The sequence below is a fragment of the Myotis myotis genome, unplaced genomic scaffold, assembly GCF_014108235.1.
Source record: "Myotis myotis isolate mMyoMyo1 unplaced genomic scaffold, mMyoMyo1.p scaffold_m19_p_2, whole genome shotgun sequence".
Taxonomy (NCBI): Eukaryota; Metazoa; Chordata; class Mammalia; order Chiroptera; family Vespertilionidae; genus Myotis; species Myotis myotis.
In genome coordinates this window covers 41,258,530-41,284,539 of record NW_023416324.1, presented here as the reverse complement: position 1 = coordinate 41,284,539, position 26,010 = coordinate 41,258,530, and the positions used below count along the sequence as shown (strand labels likewise).

General features: G+C 40.2%; 1 protein-coding gene across 1 annotated transcript in view; it reads left to right on the top strand.

Moving 5' to 3' along the window:
• The window catches only part of CUNH1orf87 (chromosome unknown C1orf87 homolog), a 74,963-nt gene extending 49,568 nt beyond the window's left edge, over positions 1-25,395 (top strand). The window contains exons 9-12 of the mRNA XM_036347249.1: positions 8,057-8,121; positions 13,617-13,696; positions 17,211-17,418; positions 25,235-25,395. Coding sequence (XP_036203142.1) covers positions 8,057-8,121; positions 13,617-13,696; positions 17,211-17,418; positions 25,235-25,395 — 514 coding nt within the window. The remainder of the gene's footprint in view (positions 1-8,056; positions 8,122-13,616; positions 13,697-17,210; positions 17,419-25,234) is intronic.
• Positions 25,396-26,010: the final 615 nt, after the last annotated feature.

Sequence of the window (26,010 nt, the reverse complement as noted above, 5' to 3'; positions counted from 1 at the left end):
AAATCCCAAGACCAACCAGAGGATTTTATGAGATAAAGGAGACATGAGGTGTCTGATTCAGCAATTACTTTTAATGAGAACAGGAAAATTGTTAAGCAGTGGATTATTAAAAATATGGCTTGGACCTACCCATTGATTTGGTCTTGGAAACTGGACCTGGCTTTTAAGGGTTTATTAATTCCAGTCTTCTCTTCTAGAAGCCCATAATTCATAAGCGGTGAAGATAATAATAATAAAGTTATTGTTATTATTAATAGCCAGCACTTATATAGTGCTTATTATATTCTTGGCAGTTTTCTACATACTTTATAAATGTTGACTCTTAATCTTTGCAAGTGCCCACATGAGGTCGGTACTATTGTTTATCAGGTGAGGAAACTGAGGCACAGAGGGGCTAAAACCAATATGCAACTGATAAAAAATTCATCAATAGGCTAAATCAAATGTAGGCTCTCTAGCTTAGGGGGTTGGGCTCTTAATACACCAGATTGACTCTTCTACAAGTCCTGTGGAACTGGAGTTTATAGGTGGTTGCTAGGACCAGGGGCCGTGGGCAAACGGCCTGAGGTCTATCTTTGGGCTTGATCCTAATCACAGTTCCAAACCAATCGCTGAGTGTTGCCTGGCCTCTCCTCCAAGACCCAGGAGAGGTGTGGGATACAGATATAAAAGCAGGGAGGCTTTTAAGTTCCTGGAGCAGATATGATCCAAAGAAGCTCAGGGCTTGCAGGTTGCCTCTTCTCACTGTTTGAAACTCCCAATCTCCCTTTAGCCCCATCCATGCAGAAAGGCAGCAGGAGTCCCAGAATCACATAGGCCAAGATAGAAATCCTATCCCAGAATTGCACTGGCTTTGGGAACTTGAGCAAGTCAATATTTTCTCTTGGTTTTATATCTATCAAGTGGAAAAAGAACCCTTTTGTCTGAATTTGAGTTTACTGCCTGTGTGTCAGGGAAGGACTTTACTTAGCAGGGTGAATATGCAAGAAGAGAAGAATCTAGCTCAGGCTACATGACCAAGAAGCTGAAAGCAAAGGAAGACAGTGCAGTTAAATGAGCACGCAGCTGTAGAGCTGTTTCTAAGTGGTTAGAGCACCAGTCCACACACCAAAAGGTTGTGGGTTCATTCTCCAGCCCTGTAGGGGGCACAGCAAGAGGAAACCAATCAATATGTCTCACTACATCGATGTTTCTCCCTGCCCCCTTCCACTCTCTCTGAAGATCAATGGAAAAAAATATCCTCTGGTGAGAAAAACAATGATAAATGAGCAGCCAGCAGGTAAATCAAATGTCCACCTGAACTAAAAAAGTAAGAGATTCATGCAAGGCACCTAACATGTCCCAGGCACGAGGCTAGATGCTTTACATGGGTTATCTCTTGTCATACTCCCAGCAGTCCATGAGTTATATTTTTCATACCCACTTCAGAGATGAGTAAACTGAGATTCAGAGATCTTAGTAAATTGTTCCAAAAGTTGGGTGTCTTTGTTCCTGTTGTAGGCTGAATTATATCCTCATCCCCACCCGATTCATATGTTGAAACCTCGAGGACATCAGACTATGACTATATTCTCAGATAAGGTCTTCAAAGAGGTGATTAAGTTAAAATGAGTTCATCAGGTTAGGCCCTAATCCAATCTGCCTGGTGTCCTTATGAGATGAGAAAATCTGTACTCCTAGAGAAAAGACACAGCTGTGAAGACACAGTAAGAAGCCTGCCATCTCTAAGCCTTCAGAGAAGCCAAACCTAATGAAACCTTGATCTTGAACTTCTAGCCTCCAGAACTGTGAGAAGATAAATTTCTGTTGTTTAAGCCACCCAGTCTGTGGCATTTTGTTATGGCAGCCTGAGTAAACTATACAGCCCCTAAAACAAGGGTGGGGAACTTTTTCCTGCTAAGGGCCATTTGGATATTAATATCATTTGAGAGCCATACAAAATTATCAACTTAAAAATTGCTATATTTGCTCAAACATTTAATTAACTCACCCCTAATGCCTTGGCAGAGCCAGACGAAATGATTTCTCGGGCCTTACATGGCCCTCTGGCCGGACGTTTCCCACCCCTGCCTTAAAGGCTAACAGTCTCTTCCATAGTCTCCTTCCCATCTGCCTCCTCCTTCTAGCACAGTGGTTCTCAACCTTGGCTGCACATTAGAATCACCTGGGAGTCTCTTTAAAATCTTGATTTCTGGGCCTCATCCTCCGGAAATTCTGTTTCTTTGTTATGGGGTGGGGTCACAACATTAGTAACAAAGGAACAGAATTTCCGGAGGATGAGGCCCAGAAATCAGGATTTTAAAAAGATTCCCAGGTGTTTCTAATGTGCAGCCAAGGTTGAGAACCACTGTTCTAGCAGACTTTGTACCTTCTCAGCTGGAGTAGATTACATTCCCAAAGGAATGGCTAGAATGAGTAAACTCTTCGAATCACAGGAGTTAACCTTTGAGTCTAGCAATTGAACAGACCTTCTCTGCAGCACTGTTCTATCATGTATGTCAGCTTAACTTGTAGGGACTAATCAGATGAGAGAGGGGGAAGAGTATTTCAAAGAGAAGGAGCAAAAAAGTGAGCAAAAGCATAGCAAGTTTGGAGAACCACACTGTTGTTATGACCAAAGTGTACATTTCACAGGGGGAAAAGGTAATGGGCTTGGGAAGGAAGCACCTGAACACCTTTGATTTGAGCCTATAAGAAGCGCAGAGAAACATGCCACCTGTAATTAATTTCATCATGGTTAAAGGTTATTTCTATGAAAAAGCTCACATTTTGTGTGTTTGGCTTCTGTTTTGTCTTGTTTCTATATATAAAATGTTCTGTATAAAATTTCACCTGCTTCACAACCCATTATCAAAATTCTAGTGGACAAATAAAGATACAAAAAATGCACCAGTAGCAAAAACTAATAACACCACAATCTAAAAGGAATCTCTACCAACTATAAACACACGGAATCTGGACGAATTAATGAGTTGGTTCCCCAAGTTTTACCCTGCCTACCTAAAAGAAGTGCAGAAGAAAGAAGACATTTTGTGCCTTCCCTTTGATTTGAAGGCTCCATGTTTTAACCAACCAGAAAGTAACACAGGTGCTTTCTGTAGCTCTGTTTCCACCTCCTTCATCCCTCACTCAAGAACGCACAAATATACACTTACCTGCTGTCAACAAAATGTCACTGCCACCAGTCGAATGCCCCAGGAGTTCTGAGTCTGGGGTTTGTAAACAGGACAAACTTTATTCAGGTAAACAGAGTGCAAACCAGAGAGGCCTAGAAAGGAAAAGACTGATCCCCACCAGGGAAGGCCTGCTTATGTAAAGTTTCCACTCCCTTCCCTCCCTGATAGGTCTACTTCTATGCAAATGAGAAATCCAGATTTACACACTCTGATTGGCCCAAATAGTACCATCCTGATTCACACGTCCTGATTGGTATTATGGAGCTGCTCTGATTGGTCAGTAAAGATGCAAATGAGGCTATAGCTGTACATTACTGATTGGACAGGCAGGGCAGGTCTCAACCCATTGGTTGAAAGACGATTCCAGGAACTCCCTTATAAGGGTCCAGTCAGCCTGCAGGAACACAGTGCAAGAGGCTGGCAGATCAGTCTGTGGCTTTTTCCCTGAAGTGCAGTGTATGTGAGAGGCCTCTGTCAGCAATGGCTGCTAGATTCTGGTTATGAATTTGAGCCCAATTAACCACAAGGAATCCTTGGCAGGTTACTTCTCGGGGTCAACACTGCACACTCCTTTCTGTACCTATGCAGAGAGTACAACTCCCAGGATTGACAGAGCAGTAAGTTGGGGAAAGGAAGGCAGGAAAGGGAAAAGCTGGCTATGGTGTTTACACCTGGTGAAGCAAAATTCCTGAAAATACAGTTGTGTAGGCTGGTAATTGTATATGCTGAGGGGTATATCAATTATGACATACTACACTGATTTAGTGTCTGATATTCAATAGGTGGGGTGAAATGATCCCACCCCTGATGTGGTCCCAACTGAGGGGTACCAGGCATCCAGGTGTTGGTGGCAGTTGCCACCTGCCCTTTAACTGCAGGATTAAATGAGCAGTGCGTAGGCCAATGGAAATCTACACAACTCATTCGCTGTATTGTGCTGAATGGGAACAGTTCCTCATTTGACCCTGAATAAAGAGAAAATCCAACACAGAAGGCCCAATTTTTTAAAATACTGCAAACATAAAGAGGGAATCATGATTCTGCAGTCTCCAAATACAACAAACTTTTTAAAATGATTTACTCTAGAAACTAGATAATCACCTCTGTTCTCTACAGGATATAAGAAGGTACTAGTATGTCCTCTGTTGAAAGGAATTGGAAAATAATAAGCATAATGAGATTAAAAGGCTATAAAAATGAATTTTAAAAGCACCAAAGGTTAATAGAAGAAATTAGTAAAACCTTGGGGAATTCTGGATAGTTTCAAGCAAACAGTTAAGAGGTAGAATTAAGAGGTAACTGGATTGTAACTATACGTGGTAGTGGATGTTAACTAGACTTACTGTGTTTGTCATTTTACAGTATGTACATATATTGAATCATTTTGTTCTACACCTGAAACTAACACATTGTTGTGTAAATTATATCTCAATAAAAGTTATGAAACAGTTAAGGAAATGTGAATACTACTAGATATTTGAGGGTATGATGGCATTTATGTTAAATGTTTATATCAGCAAACCTTTTCTATAAAGGGCCAGATAGTAAATGTTGTAGGCTTTGTGGGTCTACAGTCTGTTGCAACTACTCAAATATGTGATCGTAGCCTGAAAGCAGTAAAAAAAAAAAACAATACATAACTAAATGGCTGTGTTCCAATAAAATATTATTTATCAAAAAAAGAGTAACCAGTACTCAATAAAAAAGCAAAATTAACACTAAAAATAATCTAATACAAAATGTTAATTTTGAGAGGTTCCCACAAAATCTGAAGAACAGAGAAGAAAATAAGAAAAGATAGTAGATGTAGAAAAATAAGACTAGAAATCGAACCCCCAAAGCCTTGGTATTGTAAAATAAGAAAACAGAAAAATTGTTCAAGATATAAAAACAAAAGTTAAAACTGAAAAAACTTTGCAAAGATGGAAGAAGAGAAAAAAGTTATCTGTGTACAGGTGAAAAGGATTTACACTGCTCTAAACTAAATTAAGAAACAAATGCACCCATGTCAATCCTGACAAATCTTATGTATTAAAAAAGACAAAGTATTTAAGGCTCTAGGCCAAAAGCAAAATAAAACTAAACCAAAGGAAATAAAGAGAAAAAATAATTACAAACGAACAAAAATCAGACTAACCTCAAACTTCTGCAATAATAAATGTCAGAAGACAGTGGAGCTGTGCTTATGGAATTCCAAAGAGGGAAAATGTAAATGAAGCCAAGTTACATTACATTCATATGCAAGATCACATAGTACAATGGTCAAGGGCAGAGAATTTGAGTCAGACAGCTAGGGTTTACATCCTGGCTGCCTCATTGATCCATGTCCTTGGGCAAGTTATCTACATGTCTCATCAAGTGGTTATTTCAGTTAAATGAGAAATGCACATAAAGTTCTCAGAAAGCTCACTGAAGGCCATTTTAACTTAATAAATTAAATTGAAGTTAGAATTTGAACTCTAGGATCTGACTCACAGACCTTGTCCTCTAGGCCTGATTTCTTTGACTTGATATTAGGAGTTTGGCACCTGCTTCTGTGATTAGAATTATAGTCTTGTTATGACAACCAGAGCCCATTCTCACATTTAAGTTGTCAATGACTTTTTGAAGGTGCTAAGTTCAAATAAAAAATTTGGAAGATTTTACTTTGGGTGATTAGCACACAATGCAATATACAGATGATGTATCATAGAATGGTACACTTGAAACCTATATAATTTTATTAACCAGTATCACCCCAATAAATTTAATTAAAAATATAGAAGAAAACATTTTATTCAAAGATTCTTAAGAAATGTATTAGTCATATTAGTCCTATGCAACATTTAAATCAGGTAATGTCCACACTCAGTACTTAGAAAATTTTCCCACAGTTTCCTTCCCCTACTATCACCACATAATCAAGAAGGGGCAAGAGAGTTTCTGGTGCCATTTGTCCAGAGGCCTCATCTCATATTTGATAACTCCTATCAGTTTTGAAAAAATAAATGCTATGCAGTGTGAAAATATGAATAGATCTGGATTTTGTTTGTCAGGCTGTTGTTTTTCAACAGATCAGAAGATGCTCTAGTTATAAGCTTGGCGCTCCTGTAAAGGCCTAGAAATAAATTGCAGCAAGTGTAAAAGACAGGAACTACTTCTACTGCAGTTCATTCCCAGATCTGTGCTAATATCAGATCCTGCTTGTCCTTCCTTGCCTAGCCTTCGGCAGCTGATGTAGTCATCAGCTTGCGGTTCTATATAACTATGCTTGATGTAGTCATGTGCCCCAAAATGAATGAAGCTCTGGAGGCCATATTTTTCTGTACCAATCTAAGAACTTTGCTGATTTGTGATATCATGTACTGGAAATGTTTTATGCAATGTAAGCAAAACTAGTTACATAGCTAACGAATTATTTTTATTTAAAGAGAATACAATCACGTGACACTAGAAATCTTCTAGAAAACCTAGGACATATATCTCACAACTTGCTCTTTCTTTTTGCTTAACTTCTGATGGGTAAGAAGGAGATAAAAATTCTTATCAGATGTAATTTGGTTGCTAGCAACAGAAACTGCCCTTGGATCACATAAGCAAAATAAATATTTGAAAGGATATGAAATATTACACAAAATTAGGGAAAAATAAAACTTCAGGAAGTGCCAAATCAAAAATTAGGGGAGATACAGAGACAGAGAGTGGGAGTGAGGGAGGAAGGGAAGAAAGTGGGAATGGAGAAAGTGATAGAGATTAATTAGACAAGGTGAGTCACAGCACTGTCCAGGGAAGGGTATGGGCCCTTGATTATGGTCCATTACCCCAGAAAAAAACATATTTGTATATAAATGGAAAGTGCATGGATGCTGGACAAGCAAATATAAGTGATTTTTCAATACCAAAGCATTCCTAAAGTACTTGTAAGCTTACATGACTCTGATTGTCACATGCAGATATATTGCTCAATGCAATTTCTGCTTGGGGACTTCACTAAATAGTGTCTATTTGCACTCAGCACTCATTCCTACTCCCTTCTATGCTCTTTTCTGTGTTGCAATGCATCCCATAGTTGGAAAGGCTAAAAAGAACATTTTTTAAAACTCTCTAGACACCAAAGTTCTGAAATTGATTTAAGTTCCATCAGAGATTTAAAAGACAGAAGGAAGTGAGAAGTGGGACAAAGATATTTTAAGTATTTATTTTCCTGCAGTAGTAGGAACCCCAGACCCTGGCAGGCATCAGTTTTCCAGTGGCTAAAATGCAGTTTGTACAGCCAAGTCACCAACCTCATGGTCAGGGGCAACTGAGACATGAGCCAGAATTCCCTGCAATGTCCTGATTTCTAGACTATATCTGCTGAGGGAGGCCTGACCCTGAGCCTAGCAACAGACATCAATTTCCATTCTACTGGACCTTGCAGTCATTTGTGGGCACCTAATTCCTTATATTGAAGTCCTTTCTAGTGGAGATACTTAAAGGAGCTTCTGTTTCCTATATTGCAGCCCGAAAAATACAGGTGTCAGAAAGCTCCTTCAAGCCTGGCAGGAGTGGCTCAGTTGGTTGAGTGTCCTCCCTGCACAGAAAGGTTGCTGGTTGCTGGTCAGGGCATGTACTTGGGTTTCCAGTTTGATCCCCAATTGGGAAGCATACTGAAGGCTACAGAAGGCAACCAATCAATGCCTCAATGTCTCTCTCTTTCTCTCTCTCTCTCTCTCTCTCTCTCTCTCTCTCTCTCTCTCTCTCTCTCTCTCTCTCCCTTCCCAACTCTCTAAGCATCTCCTCCTGGGAGGATGGGGAAAAAAAGCTCCTTCAAAACTACCAATATAAACTTTGAGCTTTGTTGCACATTCTTCCAAAGCAATGATATTGATCACCAATATTTTGTCTCTGTTTTTGCACAGATGGCAGAATTTTGTTGAGTTGTTGAGCAGAGCTTCCTCTGATTTGTCCTCTGACTTGCCTACAGGTGAGTTTAGTAATATTGTTCCTCTGAGGACCTCCTATTTCCCAGAGCTATTGTTGACTCTAATGCTTAGCTCCAACTGTTTGCTTGTTGGGTTTGATTTCATTGCTCCCAGAAATTTAAATGGCTCACCAGTGCAGAAAAAATAAGAGTGAGAATTACCTTAATGACTATTCTTTTAGGGCAGTTGGATCATAAAATGCATAACTCTCCAATTTTTATTATATCATGAAGCATTCTCTACTGATAGCCCTTTACGGTGAATGCAGCACAATTATGGAAGTTGGTATTATTTATTGAAACTTTAGTCATGCAGTTCCTTAGATCAAGGGTACAGACCTATCTGACTGATAACTCACACAAAAAAGACACTCCACAGACGTGTGTGTGTGTGTGTGTGTGTGTGTGTGTGTGTGTGTATGTGTTTATGGCAGCATTTTTTAATGTTTTAATAAATGGAAACAATATAAAGATTCTTTAGGAACCATTTCCTTAAATTACAATATATCCAACTGATAAAACTATGCAACTGTTATAACCTGGCTGGCCTAATACAAGAAGATTTCCAAGACACATTATTAAGTAAAGTGATAAGGATGAATTGGAGAAAATATTTAGCAACTGGCAAGTTTTAAATATGACAGGTGAAAAAATATGCATTGATATTAATCTGCTGTTGCAATTTCTCTATATACTATATCCATCAACCATTTACGGATTACCTTTTGGATCAAAATGCAAGGTACTGAGCATCTGATGGTGGGGGAGTATGTCAGTTTCTATTGTAGCAGAAAAACAAAAACCTTACTAGGTATGTCAAACAGAGGGAACTCACAATAGGAAATTGGAGGATTTGTTATAGGAATATTGAGAGACTGAGAGAGCAAAAAGAGGATGGTGAGTGTATTCATTTCCTTAGTGCTGCTGTAACAAAATACCACAAACTGGGTGGCTTAAAATAATAGGAATTTATTCTCTCATATTTCCAGAAGTCTGAAATCAATCATGTCCCTCTGAAAGCTCTAAAAATGAGTCCTTCCTTGCCTCCTCCAGGTCTGGAGACCCAGGCATTCCTTGGCTGTGTCTGCATAACTACAAACCCCACCTTTGTCTTCACATGGCTTTCCTCCTTCTGCGTCCCCCTTTCTAAGATCTTCTCTCTTCTCTCTTCTAAAGACACCACTCTTCATTGGATGTAAGACCCACCCTAGTCTTCAGCTCTTTGAGACCAAGCCTGGAGCCGAAACATTCCTACCACACCACACACTGGGATGGCGAGGAGTGGTCCACACAAAGCAAAATACAGTTGCTGTCACTCTAAGAGGGTAATGAAGGGAAAGATATCAGAGAAGAAATGAATGCCAAGACGCCAAAATAATAAAAAATCAACTCCAGTCACATGCATGGCCCATGAGGCCCTTTAGTTGTGTGAATATTTAACCCACTATCTTCCCTTTACATCCTGGGTCCGCAAGGCTTTCTTCTCAGCTATTGCTGGAACACACTAAGAAGGCCCTCTGAAATCTTTGCCCTTGCCATAGTTCTTTTCTGAAATGCTCTTTCCCCAGACATTTTCATGCCTTTCTCCCTTGTTTCCTCACTCATGGCTCTATTTATATGTCACTGCAGAGAGGCCTTTGGCAGATGCCCTATCTAAAATAGCAACTGCCACTACATTCTATGCCCATAATTGGCTTTAGATGTATTCATAACATTTATCACTACTTGACATTATTTTATGTATCTATTTGTTTGTCTCCACCACTGGAATGCACACTCCATGAAAAGATTATGTCTTGTTCATAGTTGCATCATAGTGCCTAGAACTGGGCCTAGTATATAGTAAGCACTTAACACATGCTTGTTGAATAAATGAATGAATTAGAATCCCAGACCTATCCCTACCTCTGTTGTCATAAGCAGGTAAATGAAACTTGCATTGCCTCAGTTTCCTTATCTGTCAAATGGAGATAGTTTCTACATCACAGGGTTATTCTTGAGATAAGAAAACATGAGGGAAGTGTCTGGCATATATAGATATTTGACATATATTGTTTTCCTTCTCACAAGAACTTCATCAGTAGGTCCATTGAGGTCAGTGTTTAGCTACCCTGGCTTCACTTGAGAATTATCTAGGGAATTCTTTACAAGTCCTGAACTGGGTTCTCACCCCTAAAGATTCTGATTTCATTGGCCTGGTGTGATGCCTGGGAATTGTTAATGTTTAAAGCTCCCCAGGTATGAGCATGTTAGCAGCCAGCACTGAAGACCACTGATTCAAGTTATTTGCGGGGAGTCAGTGGACGGGGGAGGACAGGGAGAGTGGGGGGAGGGAGGAATGGGAGCACTGGCTGTGTAACTATCAGAAACCACGGGAAGCCCTGTAAAACCTGACCCTTCCAACACCTGGAAATCTCTAGAAGCCAGCTTGGCTGATTTCCTCCAGTACAAATGTTCAGCTGGCAGACTAGACAGATGGTTATTATTTATCCTTCCTGCTGTGTTAGAAAGAAAAAAAAAATAGCTCTGCCTTGGGGTTTCTCCACCGATTTTTACATGTGCAAATCATTAGCTTTTTATATGCTTATAGGTATTAAGAGGGAGACAGAGAAACTTAAAAGACACCAAGACGACTAGCATGCATTTTCTCCTAAAAGAAGTTTCAGAAGTGCAGACAGTAAAGAGAAATTGAACTAGGACAAAGTCTAGATTCTAGACCTTATACTAAAAGGAATAATGCATATGAACAGCACCCAGAAGAATGCCTGGCACATCCTAGTTAATGTTAAATTCTCTTCTAGATATGCTTAAGGTCACATAATTATAACTAGAGGCCCAATGCACAAAATTCGTGCAAGGGGCTCAGCCCTCACAGCCCCGGCTTCATCTGGAAGGTCATTCGGCTGTCCAGCCTAATTAGCATATTATGCTCTTATTATTATAGATAACACAACAACGAATAATAAGTCCTGTTTTGAGCATCTTGCCCATGTTAAGGCAATTTTTAAAAATCCCCACGTTACTGCAAATTGCTGATATCATTCCCTTTTCACAAATGACAAAATTAAAATCCGAAAGCTTGTAAAGGGAAGAAGCAGAACTAGCATTCGGGTCTGACACCAAAATCCACCTTTCTGCCCTTATGCTATATACTGTTTCTAGAATCCCGTTAACTCTCTGACTCTATGATTCAGAATAATGTGAACCTCTTTTCATTTACAGGAAACAGAAAGCTTCCTTTACATTCTGGTTGAAATAAGCAAGGGCCATTGCTACTAAGTGATGACGAGTTCCCATGACAACTTAAGTTTTCAGCAGATGAAATTAGACCTGCCTGGAAGAGGCAGGCCTAACTGGCTGTCATCAAGATCCTCATTAAGTTTTACTCTGTATGGCAGCTGGGCTAAGTTGAGGATACAGAAATACAGAGAAAACTCCTTCTCTTCTAGGGTCTGAAAAGGAATTGGAGAAACAGAACTATATATTTAGTGATTTTATTTATCAAACTCCAAATTAAGGCACAAGGTTATTCACTTAGTCAACAAGCATGCATTGAGTCCTTATTCTAATGCTGGGTGCTGGGGCTTCAGAGAAGATTATGAAACCGCATTGTTTTCTCCATCAAGAAACTAAGGGAGAAGATTCTTAATGATTCTCAGGTGTGGTGTTAAAAGTCTAACAAACAGCTTTTTAATCTGGTAGGTGAATTTATTTATATAAACATCCTTAGATAGGTAATTCTATTAATTAACTTTTAGTGAACACTGGCTATGCTCCAGGTATTTGCTTTATCTTTTCTAGTTCATTTAATTTTCACAGTCACCTCTAGGTGGCATTCTCCACATTTTACAGAAGTCACAATTGAGACACAAAGAGGTCAAGTAACTTGACCAAGGCCATGCAGCCAGTAGAGAAAGGAGTCAGAACTATTGAAAAACTAGAGGTCCAGTGCACGGCATTCATGCACTCAGGGGGGTCCCTCAGCCTGGCCTGTGCCCTCTCGCAGTCCAGGAGCCTTCAGGGAATGTCTGACTGACGGCTTAGGGGAGCAGGCCTAAGCCGTCAGTCGGACATCCTTAGCGCTGCCACGGAGGTGGGAGAGGCTCCAGCAACTGCTGCTGCATTTGCCAGCTGTGAGCTCGTCTTCTGGTGCACTGACCACCAGGGGCAGCTCCTGCATTGAGCATCTTCCCCCTGGTGATCAGTGTGTGTCATAGCAACCAGTTGTTCTGCTGTTAGGTCAATATGCATATTAGCCTTTTATTATATAGGATAGTGAAACCCAACTCAGAAGCAGTATGTATTTCTTAATGGTATATTTCAGTGGTTCTCAACCTGTGAGTCACAACCCCCTTGGGGGTCGAACGACCCTTTCACAGGGGTCTCCTAAGACCATCGGAAAACACACACACACACACATATATATATTTACATATTGTTTTTGTGATTAATCACTATGCTTTAATTATGTTCAATTTGTAACAATGAAAATACATCCTGCATATCAGATATTTACATTACAATTCATAACAGTAGCAAAATTTCAGTTATGAAGTAGCAACGAAAATAATTTTATGGTTGGGGGTCACCACAACATGAGGAACTACATTAAAGGGCATTAGGAAGGTTGAGAACCACTGGCATATTTGAATCTGCATTAAATACTGGAGTTGAAGCAACCAGAAATCTGGACTGTGTGGTCATCGCACAGATTTGTAAAAGAACTCAGTCTCGAGTCTGATGAAAGGTATTAAGTGATGAATGAGGAATACTCACAATAACTCTTAGAGGGTTTTAGCAGAAGGTCATTGTGTCTTTTTCCTGAATCTTAATGAAATTTCTTCTATCCATGAAGACAGCCAACTGAGCAACCTGCAGAATCCCTGGGTTAAGGATGCTATTCAAACATCTTCCTGCACAGGATCTCTGACCACTGAAAGGAGCAAGGAAGGGAGAAGACAAAGGTTTTACCTGAACTTCAGGCACACACCTGTGTGGAGGGAGAGGCAGAAGTGCCTGCTTCTGTATTAAGAGACAGGACCACTCCCCAGACTGTAAAAGCCCTCCTGACTCAGGGTGGTTCAGGCTATTGAACGCTCTGTACCATGTGCACCCCATTATCACCTTTGCCTGGAAACTCCTACTCACACTTCAGGTCCCCAGTTTAAGTGTCACTTCCTCCAAGAAGCTTTCTTTGATCCTCTAACACTCACACATACCCCAAAATAAGTTTAAATATTTTTACATTCTCCTGTGTTGTGTTTATGATAGTTGGTAATGAAATGATCATTTTGAGTAGTTATGTAGCATCTGCCTCCCTTTTGAGAGCTCTATCAGGCCAGGAATCGGCCTTTCTTACCCACCAGTGTATCCCCACCACCCAACAGAGTGCCAGCCATATAGCAGAGCCTCAACATCTTCTTTGCCTGGGGGCATGTGTGTATGTATTAAAATGAAGAGACCAAACTAAACCCTTCCATTTTCTATTTCTTGTCCAGGGAAGGAAGGAAAGGAAACCCCTGTCACCGCAGTACAGGCTGAAGTTCCTGAGATGTCTCAGGGCAAAACCGAACATATGGTACGCACCTGGGTGTATGCAGCTCAGGGAGGGCTTCACCGGTCCTTCCCCTTCTGGTCTCTGATGCAGGGTGGGGCCCTCCCTTCTGGTTTTTTTATTTCCACCCAATGCCTTGATGTCAGACTATCTTTGACTTTGAGACTCTCCTCCAGCAAAGAAGGGAAGCAGAACTCCTAGAGTGTGGGCTGGTCCCTGTCCTAGCCAGCATGCATGCAGAGACCTCATCACCACTTGGTGACAGGCGTGCCATCTGCCCCAAGAAACTGGACCTGTAGCACGTGCACAGGTGTCCCTCCAAATCCTGTGACCCATCCACCAGCTGCCATCAAAATAAAGGGTGGTCAGGAGACCTATTTTAACATTTTCAGCCCAGCTTCCAGAAACGGAGGGTGACCTTCTCGCCAGACATCACATTTTAAAATATAATGGGTTCTTTCTTTGCTTTAAAAAAAAAAAAATCTGGCAAGCAGTAAAAATCTGTTTTAATATCCCCAGCACTTAGCCAGGAGGAGATGCAGACAGAATTGAAAACCAGCCTGAGTTTTTCTGTTGTTGTTGTTTTTAAAATGCCCGGATTAGAACATAATTCATCTTAAAATGACGGGAGGCCTCTTCATGCACTTCACACTTTGAAATATTTTAGAAAAATAGTATCCATTTTGGCAAGCCACTTGCCATGCAGGAAACAGCAGCAAACGCTTTCTCCTTGAGTGTTAAGTCTGTTGTGAATAAGATTATGAAAAATAGACTTTGCTCTTTTATTTTGCCTCTTTTGGAGGGTTTTGCTGCAGCTCTGCAATAATTGATTCTTCTCACATCCCTGTATCAACAGAATTCAGAAAGGGAAATTGAAGTGGAGGTTTGGTAAAGCAACTTTCTTACTGCCCCAAATAAAATCACTCACTCATTCACTGATTCATCCAGTAAGCATGTCTTAAGAACCATGTTCCAGCCACTAACCAGACCTTGCAGGCATATAAGTGACTATGCCACAGGCCCAGTCTCCAGTTCTCTGGTGGAAGAGAGAGATACTCTAATAACTATTATAACAGCCCACAGTAAGAGCTATAGTGGATAAAGGAGCTGCAAAGAACTGCCCCTCACCCAGCTGCCAGGGAAGGATTCCCACAAGAAGTGAAATAAGACTCCTGTCTTGAAGGATGAGTAGGAGGAGCCCAACCTATCAATGAATAAGTGGCAAGAGGGAACAGCATGTATAAGGCATAAAACAACCTCATTTTTCTCTGGTTCTATGTGGCTGGAGAAAAAATATGGATAAGTAGGACTGAAAGAAGATAGCAAGAACAAGAACTTGAATGGTCTTGTGTGCCGAGCAAGGAATTTGGCCTTCATTTAAATGCAATGGGACCAAAACAGTATAAGATGTGTGAGTGAGTGAGTTGAGCTTAATTTGGGTCCATACAAATTTACCCTTTCCCTGTCTTTAGTGGTCAAACAGAATGTTGAACTATCTAAAGAAATATAAAGTTATTTAAAATCAGTTTCTCACCTCCAAGAATCTCTGTGGACCCTCTAAATATCCACCAAGCTGTATACAAATGTGCTTTTACCTGGGTAGATAATCTAAAGCTTCCTTCAGATTTCTAAAGTGACCCAAAGCTCTAACAAGTATAAGACTCACTTACCACACAATTTTCTTTATGTAGCTTGCAGCTTTTCCAAAAATTGATTTTATTAAAGTGGATTTTTTAAAAATATATATTTTATTGATTTTTTACAGAGAGGAAGGGAGAGGGATAGAGAGTTAGAAACATCGATGAGAGAGAAACATCGATCAGCTGCCTCCTGCACACTCCCCACTGGGGATGTGCCCACAAACAAGGTACATGCCCTTGGCCAGAATCGAACCTGGGACCCTTCAGTCCCCAGGCTGATGCTCTATCCAGTGAGCCAAACTGGCTAGGACTAAAGTGGATTTTTTAATATTAATCTCTTAAAAATTTACTCGTTGCTGATCATCCATATGGGTTCAATTTCATATATCATTCTGTTATTTCAAATGAAGCAATTCTTCACATCCCTAGCAGCAGCTAAATCCACGTTTGTTAACAAACTCAAAACTTGGCTTCTTATTGCAATTACTATTGTTTAGAGCTATTGGATTTTTTTCATAGCTTATAAGTGAGAAGTTTGAAACAAAGGTACAATATTGGAAAAACTCAGGTATTTGAAAGTTGGGGGGAAGCACAGATGTTATACACAAGTTAGAGGCATACTTCTATGGCAAATTAGTTAAGATTATTTGGGTTGCAATTACGAGAATCAACTCTACCAACATTATTTATTGGATGAATAGAGAAGCATATTATGCTCCCTAAAGTTAGAAATGTAACAATGAACTAAAATCAGGTTCTTAAACATTATCATAACTTCCTCTATCTTTTCTCTCTTCTCTTCTGTCAACTCTATATCTCTCTTATCTATCTATCTATCTATCTATCTATCTATCTATCTATCTCTATCTCTATCTATTGATCTATCTATCATCTATATCTCAACTGACCAGCTTTTGCTCATTTCCAGTACACAGTGGAAAACCTGCTAGAGTACCTACCTCTCACCCAGAGATCTCCGTTTGTCTACCTCTCTGTCTTTACTTCTCACAAATATTTCCAAAATCACTAGATAATGTGTTTATTGACCCATTTTATATTAGATGCTCAGACCTATACTAAGTACTTAGATATATTTCAGTTCTCTCTACAACCATGTAGAGAGCAGCAATTCCTGGAAAAGTGGAGCTGGGTAGATCAAACTATAACCTGCTCTCTACATGGTAGGCGACAGGATGGCCCCACTGAGACTTGTTTGTTCAGACTTGTTTTAAATTTATTCTTTAAAAAATCTTTATTTTATACTGAACATGGGGTTATATTACCAAGATGAACTAGACATAACCTCTACACCCTTGCTCTAGTTCTGTCTACCATTCAATGTAAGATCTTAGTAAGTCACTTCCACTCACCTCAGCTTCCTTTGTTAAATGAATGAAATGAACAGAACTAGAGGTGCTTTATGGCCTGGTATAATGAGCCCACTAGCCTAAGGTAATAGCACTGTTGTTTCAACCACTCTTTGTCAAGAAACTCACATTCATGATCCAGAGGTTTTCCCATCAAGATGTTGTAACCATTTCCTGAAGCCCATGTCCTCTTGGTGCCACTAATATGAAGACTAAAACATCATGAAAAGGCTCAGCCAGTTACAAAAACTTTGCTTTGTGTAAATCAGAAATGCAAACCGAATAAAAGTCATGATTTCACCCTTCTCCTTGAAAACACACACACACACTCAGATAGTAGTTTACATCCAACAAGACTTGGCAGATATGGTCCTATGGCACTGAGGATTTGAAACTCATCCTCCTACCTTTATAAAGCCAGACCTTGCAGTAAATCGTACTAGTTGTGTGGCCTCGTCTCTGGCCAAAAGACTGGAGGCGCTCTGGGTGGTGAATGTGCTGCCAGTGAGATGCTTGTGTGTTTTTTGGTAGAAGTCTCCCGAAGAGGAGCTGCAGCCAGAAAACCTTCCTGCTGAGATGTCAGCCCCCAAAGATCCCCTGAGCTCTTTGATGATTAGACCAGTCTCACAGCCGTTTGTGAGTCCAGTGATGGAGAACAAATCTGAAGAATGTGAGATGTGGATTGACAGGTTCAGGAAGCTAGAAAATGCCCTCTACCTGTGTGATCTGAGTAATACAGGTGAGTGTGTGAAGCTGATATACCTTTCTCTTCATGTTCTAGTCTGAAAGTGGACACATCTTTTTTCACTTCTTAAAAAATACAATTTCCATATAAACCTAGTGCTTGGTGCTGTGCTGAGCACAATCAAGAAATATAAAGATGAATCAAGACATGAATGAATCCCCCACCAGGCTACTTACAGTTTCCTTGTGTCCCTGATCCTCCCTCCACTCTACTACCTGAGTCTATAATCCAATCTCATTCTCCTAAATAAAATACTTCAGCATGCCTGCTAACACGCTAACTCCACACTTCTTAGCAAGGCAAAACCTAGGTCCTATCCACCTGACTGACTAGTCTCTTCTCATTCAATTGTTATTCTTTCAGCATACCTTACCCAGTCATAATGAATAACTTGCCTTCCTCAGACTTGCCTTGCTTTGTCCTAAAGCCTGCCTTTTCTAACCCTACACCCTCCATCTGAGCTCTTTCCCTCTTTTCTACCTACCCCACTGCCTGACACCTCCCATCTTTTCCACCTGACTACTTAATACCTATAAATCTTATATGTTGGAACTAAAGCTCTATTCCTCTGAGACTTCCCTGATTTCCTCAGACAGACCTAGGCAAACCTTTATCTGGTCTCTCAGAGTTCTTTAATATCCATTATCATATTGGACATAGTGTATTTTTTTTTTAGTCTAAGGGCTTAGTACTATCTCACCAGTAGACTACATTACCTTTTTACCCCAGCACCTTGCACAATTCTGTTTAACATAATTTTGAGTCAGCAAATAAATGCGTGAATGTACACAGATAACTAAATCCAAGATGGAAGGTGCTAAATGCCATTAGAATGTGCTATGTGGGTATTCAGAGAAAGGACAATTCCTTCCTAGTGAAGTAATCAAGGACTGGATCATAATGTGAAATGGATCATTAAGATAAAAGAATGAAATACGGCGTCCTTCCTGGCAAAGGTGCAAGTTGGCCAAGCAAAGTATTATGTGTAAAGCTCAATGCAAGGAGGTTTGGGTAGAATATAGGTGCTATTAAGAATAGTAATTGAATGTCAACTGTAAATTAAAACAAAAAATAAATAAATAACTTAAAAATAAAATAATAAAAATTTTAAAGAAGAATATTAACTGATAGAGGTGGAAATATGGGATGGGACTAGATCTAGGAAGCTCTTAAATGCTGGACCAGAGAATTTGAACTTAATGAAAAGACAGTGAGTAGTTTCTAAACAGGTGGGTATGTGATAAAGTTGTATTTCATAAAGATCCTTGATGGTGTGAATGAATAAAGAAGATGAAAGCGGGAAAAAGGGATCAGAGGCCATTGCAATGTCCAAGTGAGAGAATGAATTCCAGAATTCAGAGACTTGGGGAATGGAAAGGAGGGAGCTTATGAAAAAGCACATGGACTGAAACTGTTGTATTTAATCACATATTGTGGTTCATGAAGAGTTAGTGTATGATATGTGGTATCTAAAAACATTGAACTCAAAGAAATAGAGATTATAATTGTGGTTGCTAAAAAAATGAGGAGACATTGGTCAAAGAGTGCAAACTTTCAGTTATAAGAGCAATAAGTTCAGAGGATCTAATATGTAGGGTGGTGATTAAACAATACTCTTTGTATACTTGAAAATTGGTATGAGAGTACAGTTTTTATGCTCTCACCATAACAGTATCAACAACTATGAAATGGTGATTATGTGAAGTAAAAGTTGTTTTAACTAATCTTATTGTGGTAAACATTTCACAATATATACATGTATCAAATCATCACATTGTACATCCTAAATTCACATGCTGTTATATTTCAATAAAACTGAAAGTAATTAATTTTTAAAGAGTTAGTATACACATCAGTACTCCCTAGAAGTAATTATACAACAATATCAATGCCTGTCTTTTCATTCTCTCTTTTTCTTTTTGTTTCATTTTGTTTTGAATTTCCAAAGGAAATAAAATATATACCACATGAAGTATAACTACCCTCCATCACCCAAGGACTTTTAATAATTATAACAAAGAAAGGAAAAGATAAAAATTTCCAACAAAAATTTATTTAGCTGAATCAGAAAATCATTTATTAAGCATTTTTTATGAGACCAGCACTGTGCTAGAGGCTGGAATGGGAGGGAAACAAGAAAGAATGAGACATGGTCTCTTATCTCAACGGGCTTTTAAGTAAGAAGGTAAGACACAGAGACTAGCAATAGTTTGATACCATCTAAAAAAAAACAAAAAAAAAAAACCACCAAACAGCATATAGTAAATTATTACAAGTAAAGACACAAATAAGAGTTAAAGAATCCAAAGGACAGTGAGAGAGATGAAAAGAAACTCATTGTCTAATGTGAGCTAGGGTACTCAGAGAGGGCTCCATGCAAAAGAGAGCTTGAGATTAGCCTGAGGAGCAGTAGACTTTGGATAAGTGGGTAGGGCATTCCAAGTTTGAAACCATCTTCCGCAAAGTTTGGAGGTTGGAATGAAGTTTGGCGAAGGGAGTGAACAGGTCAGAACTCGAGACTCATGTTGTTTGAATAGTGAAGTTGAGACACTATTGTGAATCCTGAGAGCTAGGGTGGGGCTTCATTCTCTACCCAGTGTTCAGCAAAGGTTCACCCAGAGGAGAACACAAGGAAAGCTGAGATAGATCATTTAGGGAAGATACTGGAGAAAAGGAGATTAAAAGATTATTGAAATAATCATTACTCTAGGTACTCAGACCAGTACTGTGAGAGTGGTGATGAGTTACAAACAAAAATGAGACAAAATTAAACAGAAAACTGAATAGAAATAAAAGACATTTTCAAAGAAACAAATGCTGACTTATGATGATGGATGATGGATCATAAACTTAGTTGCTAAGAGACTCCCCAAAGACCAGGACCTTTCTCATGCTTCTTAACTGTTCTGAGGAAAAACGGCATTTTGTTGACTTTGGAGGCAGATTCCAAGAGATCTGAAATGCCTTTCTCATGGCCTCTTTACTATTTATGTCTGTTTCTCTGTTTCTATGAAATTCAGTAGTTCCTCAATAGCCAAGGAATGTGTCAGGCAGATCTGGAAACATCTATTACTATCTTTAATTAGGAAAGAGGATTAACTGAAGTCATTTTGTTGGCATATTAACCCCAGTATTTAGCAAACCACCACTGCCCCATTCTAGACACTGAGCAGATGATACCTATTTTGCCCACTGATGAATCACTGTTCTTTATTATGTGCAAGGAAATATGTAGGCCAGGGTGTCCTCCATCCAGGATGAAGGCAGACCATTCATCATCAAATTGGCGTTTCTGGGAACCTACTTTGTGCTTATTTGCTAATGGGGGTTGTCAAGAAAATACCCTTGAGTAGAAGGAATAAGAAATGACTGGATAACTGGTCATATTTTCTAAAGAAGGAAAGGAAGTTGAGATAAATGTTGGGATGAACGGTAGATTTGGAATTTTCCCAGTGAAATAAAGGCTGGGTGAAAAGTATTTTAGAGTTCAAGGTGACAGAATGCAATGAGAGCCCTCAAGGACATTCTCTGGGTGGGTCTAGACCAGCCGTGGGCAAACTACGGCCCGCGGGCCGGATCCGGCCTGTTTGAAATTAATAAAACTAAAAAAAAAAAGACCGTACCCTTTTATGTAATGATGTTTACTTTGAATTTATATTAGTTCACACAAACACTCCATCCATGCTTTTGTTCCGGCCCTCCGGTCCAGTTTAAGAACCCATTGTGGCCCTCGAGTCAAAAAGTTTGCCCACCCCTGGTCTAGACTTTACATACACTGCCTCACTAACTCCTCATATCAACCACATGTTGAAGGAATTAGTGTCCTTATTATGGAGAAGAAAGCCTAGTTCAAGGTAGAAGTTGAACCATACTTCAAATCCAGATCTATTGGACTTCCCAATACACCAAACTTCCATGATATACCAGAAAGGACATGAGTTACTTTTGTTGCTTTGTTGACTTTTACCAAAAAAAAAACCTAGATTCAAGTTTAGATGTTACCAATTTCTGAGTCCTGAAAGCCAATCACTTATATTATGTGAGCCTTTTCCTCCACTATAAAAGAGGACAGATAATGATAAAATGTACTTCCCAGATTTGAGAAAGGATCACATGAGATCTGAACGTTCTTTGTGAACTATAGAATGAAGTGGATGCTAAAGAGGTTCTTATTATTTCTTTCATTTTGATTCTGGTGGGAGAAGAACCAGCTTTCTATCACTAAGATAGATTGTAAGGGTTATTTTAGGCAGCTGCTGTGGGCAGCCCCTAATGACTGTAAATCAGACAGATACAAATTCCAGTCAGTGGACTTTTTTTCTAATCCTCACCTGAGGATATGTTTTGTTTTGTTTTTTAATTGGTTTTTAGAGACGGAGGGAGGGAGGGAGGGAAGGAGGGAGGGGGAGAGAGAGAGAGAGAGAGAGAGAGAGAGAGAGAGAGAGAGAGAGAGAGAGAGAGAGAAATATTGATGTGATAGAGAAACACTGAACAGTTGCCTCCTCTATGCTCCGACCAGAGAACGAACCCGCAAACTAGGTATGTGCCCTGACCAGGAATCAAACTTGAAACATTTGGGGGTATGGAACCACACTACAACCAACCACTCAACCAAGGCAGGCAATGGACTTTTATTTGACAGTAGGGAGCCCCTACCAATGGTAAAGCTTATAAAATAATAGAAAATGTGCCTTCCCACACACACACACAGTAGTGGTGATTCCTAAATGTGTTAACATTATTTTAAATCTTTAATTAAAATATACACTGAAGTATATATGGATATATATTTTTAATTATTTCTTTTTATTAAAATACATTCTTATATATTTGAAACAATGTGGATGTTATAATTGCTATCATTATTCTCTAGTATTAACTGCATTAATGAGTGCTTACTAGTTCTGGGCCTTTTGCTAAGCACTTGCTATTTTACTGATTTTTTTATACAATTTTATTATCCCTATTTTAAAGTCGAAGAAACCACAGCTCAAAAGGTTAAAGCACTTTTCCCAGGCAGACACTTACTCCAAAGACAGGGTATAAGAAAGTGTCCTGAGGGATCAATTCCAGGCCAGATCAACAGCAGCCAGCTAATCCAGAGATCTGCAGAGATGCCCTTGGCCAACATCAAAGAAAAAGATTTCTGCAGAGGAAAGGACCAACATTCTAATAGAAGAGATAGACAATAAACAAATCTGAATAGGATAGAAACAAACAAACCTGGATAGGATGGGCAAGATATAGAATAGGACTGGACAACAGAACAGAAGTGGAAGGAATAAATCACATTAGGACCACATGTCTGTATTCCACTGATAAAAACACCCATTGAATGGGAGCTCAGAGGGGCACATCTTGCTCAACAGTCCTTACACATTCCAATACGAACAGTATTTGGTAACTTACACAGACATGACAGGCATCCACTAGACCTCTCTCTCATGGCCTGGCAGTGGCTTTCGATAAATTACCAGGGGACCACCTCTGGAGTCTTTGAGAAAGAATTTTACAATCATTTACTACAGTCTGCACAAGTACAGGAAGGTAGTAAAGCAACATCTAAGGGATGTATCTTTCATCCCGATATTTAAAATCTTCTCATTTATACCACTAGCATAGAGCTTCACAATCAAGGAACATATCCAGGAAACAATATGAGCCTGATGAGAAACACTGTCCTTCCCCTAATTCTATAATCTAGAGGAGTGATTTAATGCATGGACCCGAGCAACCTTGGACAAGTGACTTGCCATCTCCACGTCTGTTTTTCACTCCATAAAATGGGTTCTCATTGGGATTGAATGAATTGTTATTGGTAAAATGCTTGTAGGGGTGCCTGAAACATGGTGAATCCTATCTAATAAAGAGGAGATATGCTAATTGACCCTCATGCCATCGCAAAGATGGAGGCACCTACAGCCAATAAGGAGGGAATATGCTAATTGACTGCCCCGCCTTCAAAGATGGTGGCGCCCACAGCTAATAAGGAGGGAATATGCTAAGTGACTACCACACTCTCAAAGATGGCAGTGCCCACAGCCACAAGATGGCCGGCAGGGGAGGGCAGTTGTGGGCCATCAGGCCAGTAGGGGAGGGCAGTTGGGGGTGACCAGGCCAGCAGGGGAGGGCAGTTGGGGGTAACCGGGCCAGCAGGGGAGGGCAATTGGGGGTGATCAGGCCGGCAGGGGTGCAGTTAGGCATCAATCAGGCTGGCAGGAGAGTGGTTAGGGGGTGATTAGGCTGGAAGGCAGAAGCGGTTAGGGGCAATCAGGCAGGCAGGCAGGCGAGTGGTTGGGAGCCAGCAGTCTTGGATTGTGAGAAGGATGTCCCACAACCGGCAGTAGGACATCCCCCGAGGGGTCTCAGATTGGAGAGGGTGCAGGCTGGGCTGAGGGACACCCTCCCCCACAGTGCACAAATTTCATGCATCAGGCCTCTAGTTTATATACAAGTATCAGCCATTATTATTATTGTTGTTGCACTTTAGTTAATTTTTTGCATATCTTTTAGCTCCAACTGGTTGGAAGTTTCCTGAGGTAATAGACCACCTTTATAAACCTTTTATATTCCCAACCACAGTGTCTGACATATGTAAGTTCACAATTAGGGGCATATGAATGAGTTGTTGGTCTTGGCTGATGGAATGTTCTACACTTAAACTCTTTGCAACTATTGAAACCTACCTAACCTTACCATGGGAAACACATTGGCACCAGTATATACAACATGTGGATACCAGAGTAAATCCTATAATGATAAACATCGCCATCTCTGTTAGACAGATTCAGACTCTGAGCCACAAGGAGTTATGTGGTTTACCTGTGATTACACAGCAAGCTGAAAGGAGTCACAATAAATACATTTCCAGAAAGGAATAAAAATGTGCTTTTTGAATCCTGCATGTTTAGGTATATGTTTGGACTAGTGGCCCAGTGCACAGAATTAGTGCACATTAAAAGGGAATTAGAGGAAATATTTTAATATTGCTTTTGCCCTTTCTCTATAATAGAAGTGTCAGAGATGAAAGAAAATTAGTAAAGTGTATATGAAAATCTCCCTCCTGTCGGAGTCTTGGATGTGCCATGGGACCTAGAGTTAAGTTCCCACCCACCTGCGTATGCCTCCAAATCACGTGAGACCCAGACCCAGCTGGCCCCACCCCCATAAAGCCCCACAGGGTGGGGGGTGCAGCTTCAGGTCCCCTATCAAGCCCCACTGGGCGGGGAGCATGGCCTCAGGTCCCCCAGCACAGCTTCAGGTTCCCTGGCCTGATGCCGGGACCAGGGGCATGGCCTCAGGTCCCCTGGCCCCAGTGCCAGGGCGGGAGGCGCAGCCTCAGGTCCCCTGGCCCCGCTTCTGGTCCCCCAGCCCCGGGAACAAGGGCGCGAGGGTGTGATGACCATTTGCGTATTAGCTGTTTATTATATAGGATACTTCACAGATAAAAATAAACCGGAACAATTAAAAACTCTTTTTAGCAAACACCCCATCTAATTCAAAACTTGGCTTTTTAAGTTTTATGGCTACAAAGAACATGCTTAAATTGCTTTAGAATCTACCTACAGTTTTTACTGGACCCCCATCTCCTCTCCCCAAAGTCACCCTAAAAATCCTGCTGGCATCTATGATGCATACCTGGACTAGAAATATCTTTTAAAGGTGTCCCTTGATTTTTAAGTAGCTTAAAGTTTCAAACTATTAGTATTTCATGGTTTCTCCAAAGTCATTCAAGCTAATACATTTTGCATTCTTTTTTGTTTTCTTCACCCTCTTTTAAAAACATCCCACCAACCCCACCTTATAACAGGAGTCCTGGAGAAGGAACGAGCCAGGCGCCTCATTCACAACTACAACCTCATTTACAACCTATCCCTGAGCCCTCGGAAAATCGACCAGGCCTTGAGGAGATTCCGTTCCGGAGAAAATATGCTCTTGGAACCAGCACTCCGGTACTTAAAGGAGCTATGATAACAAGTCCATATTGTGAGAACAGATGTTTCCTTTATCTCCCTTTTTACCCGCACACATGTTGATCCCCAGCCCGAGTGTAGTGGTGGAGGCAGGCGCTGTCAGTGTGCAGGCCGATGCAGCTAATGTAGATGCTTTGGACTTGGCCTTGGTTTCTGGCTGTGATGCTCGCTTATAAGCAGCTCAAAGTGATACGAGAGAGTCAGGTTTTCTCTTTTGAGGTGGCAAGAATCCAATTTCTTAAAATCCCCTTCTATTCTAATAAAGCTTATTATGAATATTACATATTTTTTTCTACATTGCCGATCAAGCTGTGTTTTTGCAAACCCTGCATTTTCATATCGTAAAAAACAGGCTAGATGTTGTCAATTCCCCAGAATGCCTGTCACATAATAGATCTAAATACATAGTTGTTGGATAAGTTACTGTTCTGGAAAAGATTTCCATGTTATAGGAAAAATAAAACTATTAACAATATATTATCTTACTACTAAGAAGTAGAATTCCAACTGAGGTTTTCTGAACAAGCCCAGTGTTTTCTCTAGTACATAACTAGATAATGTTACACTGTCTCCAGGGATGTTTTCCCAGAGTACTGGATAGAAGTTTTGAGGA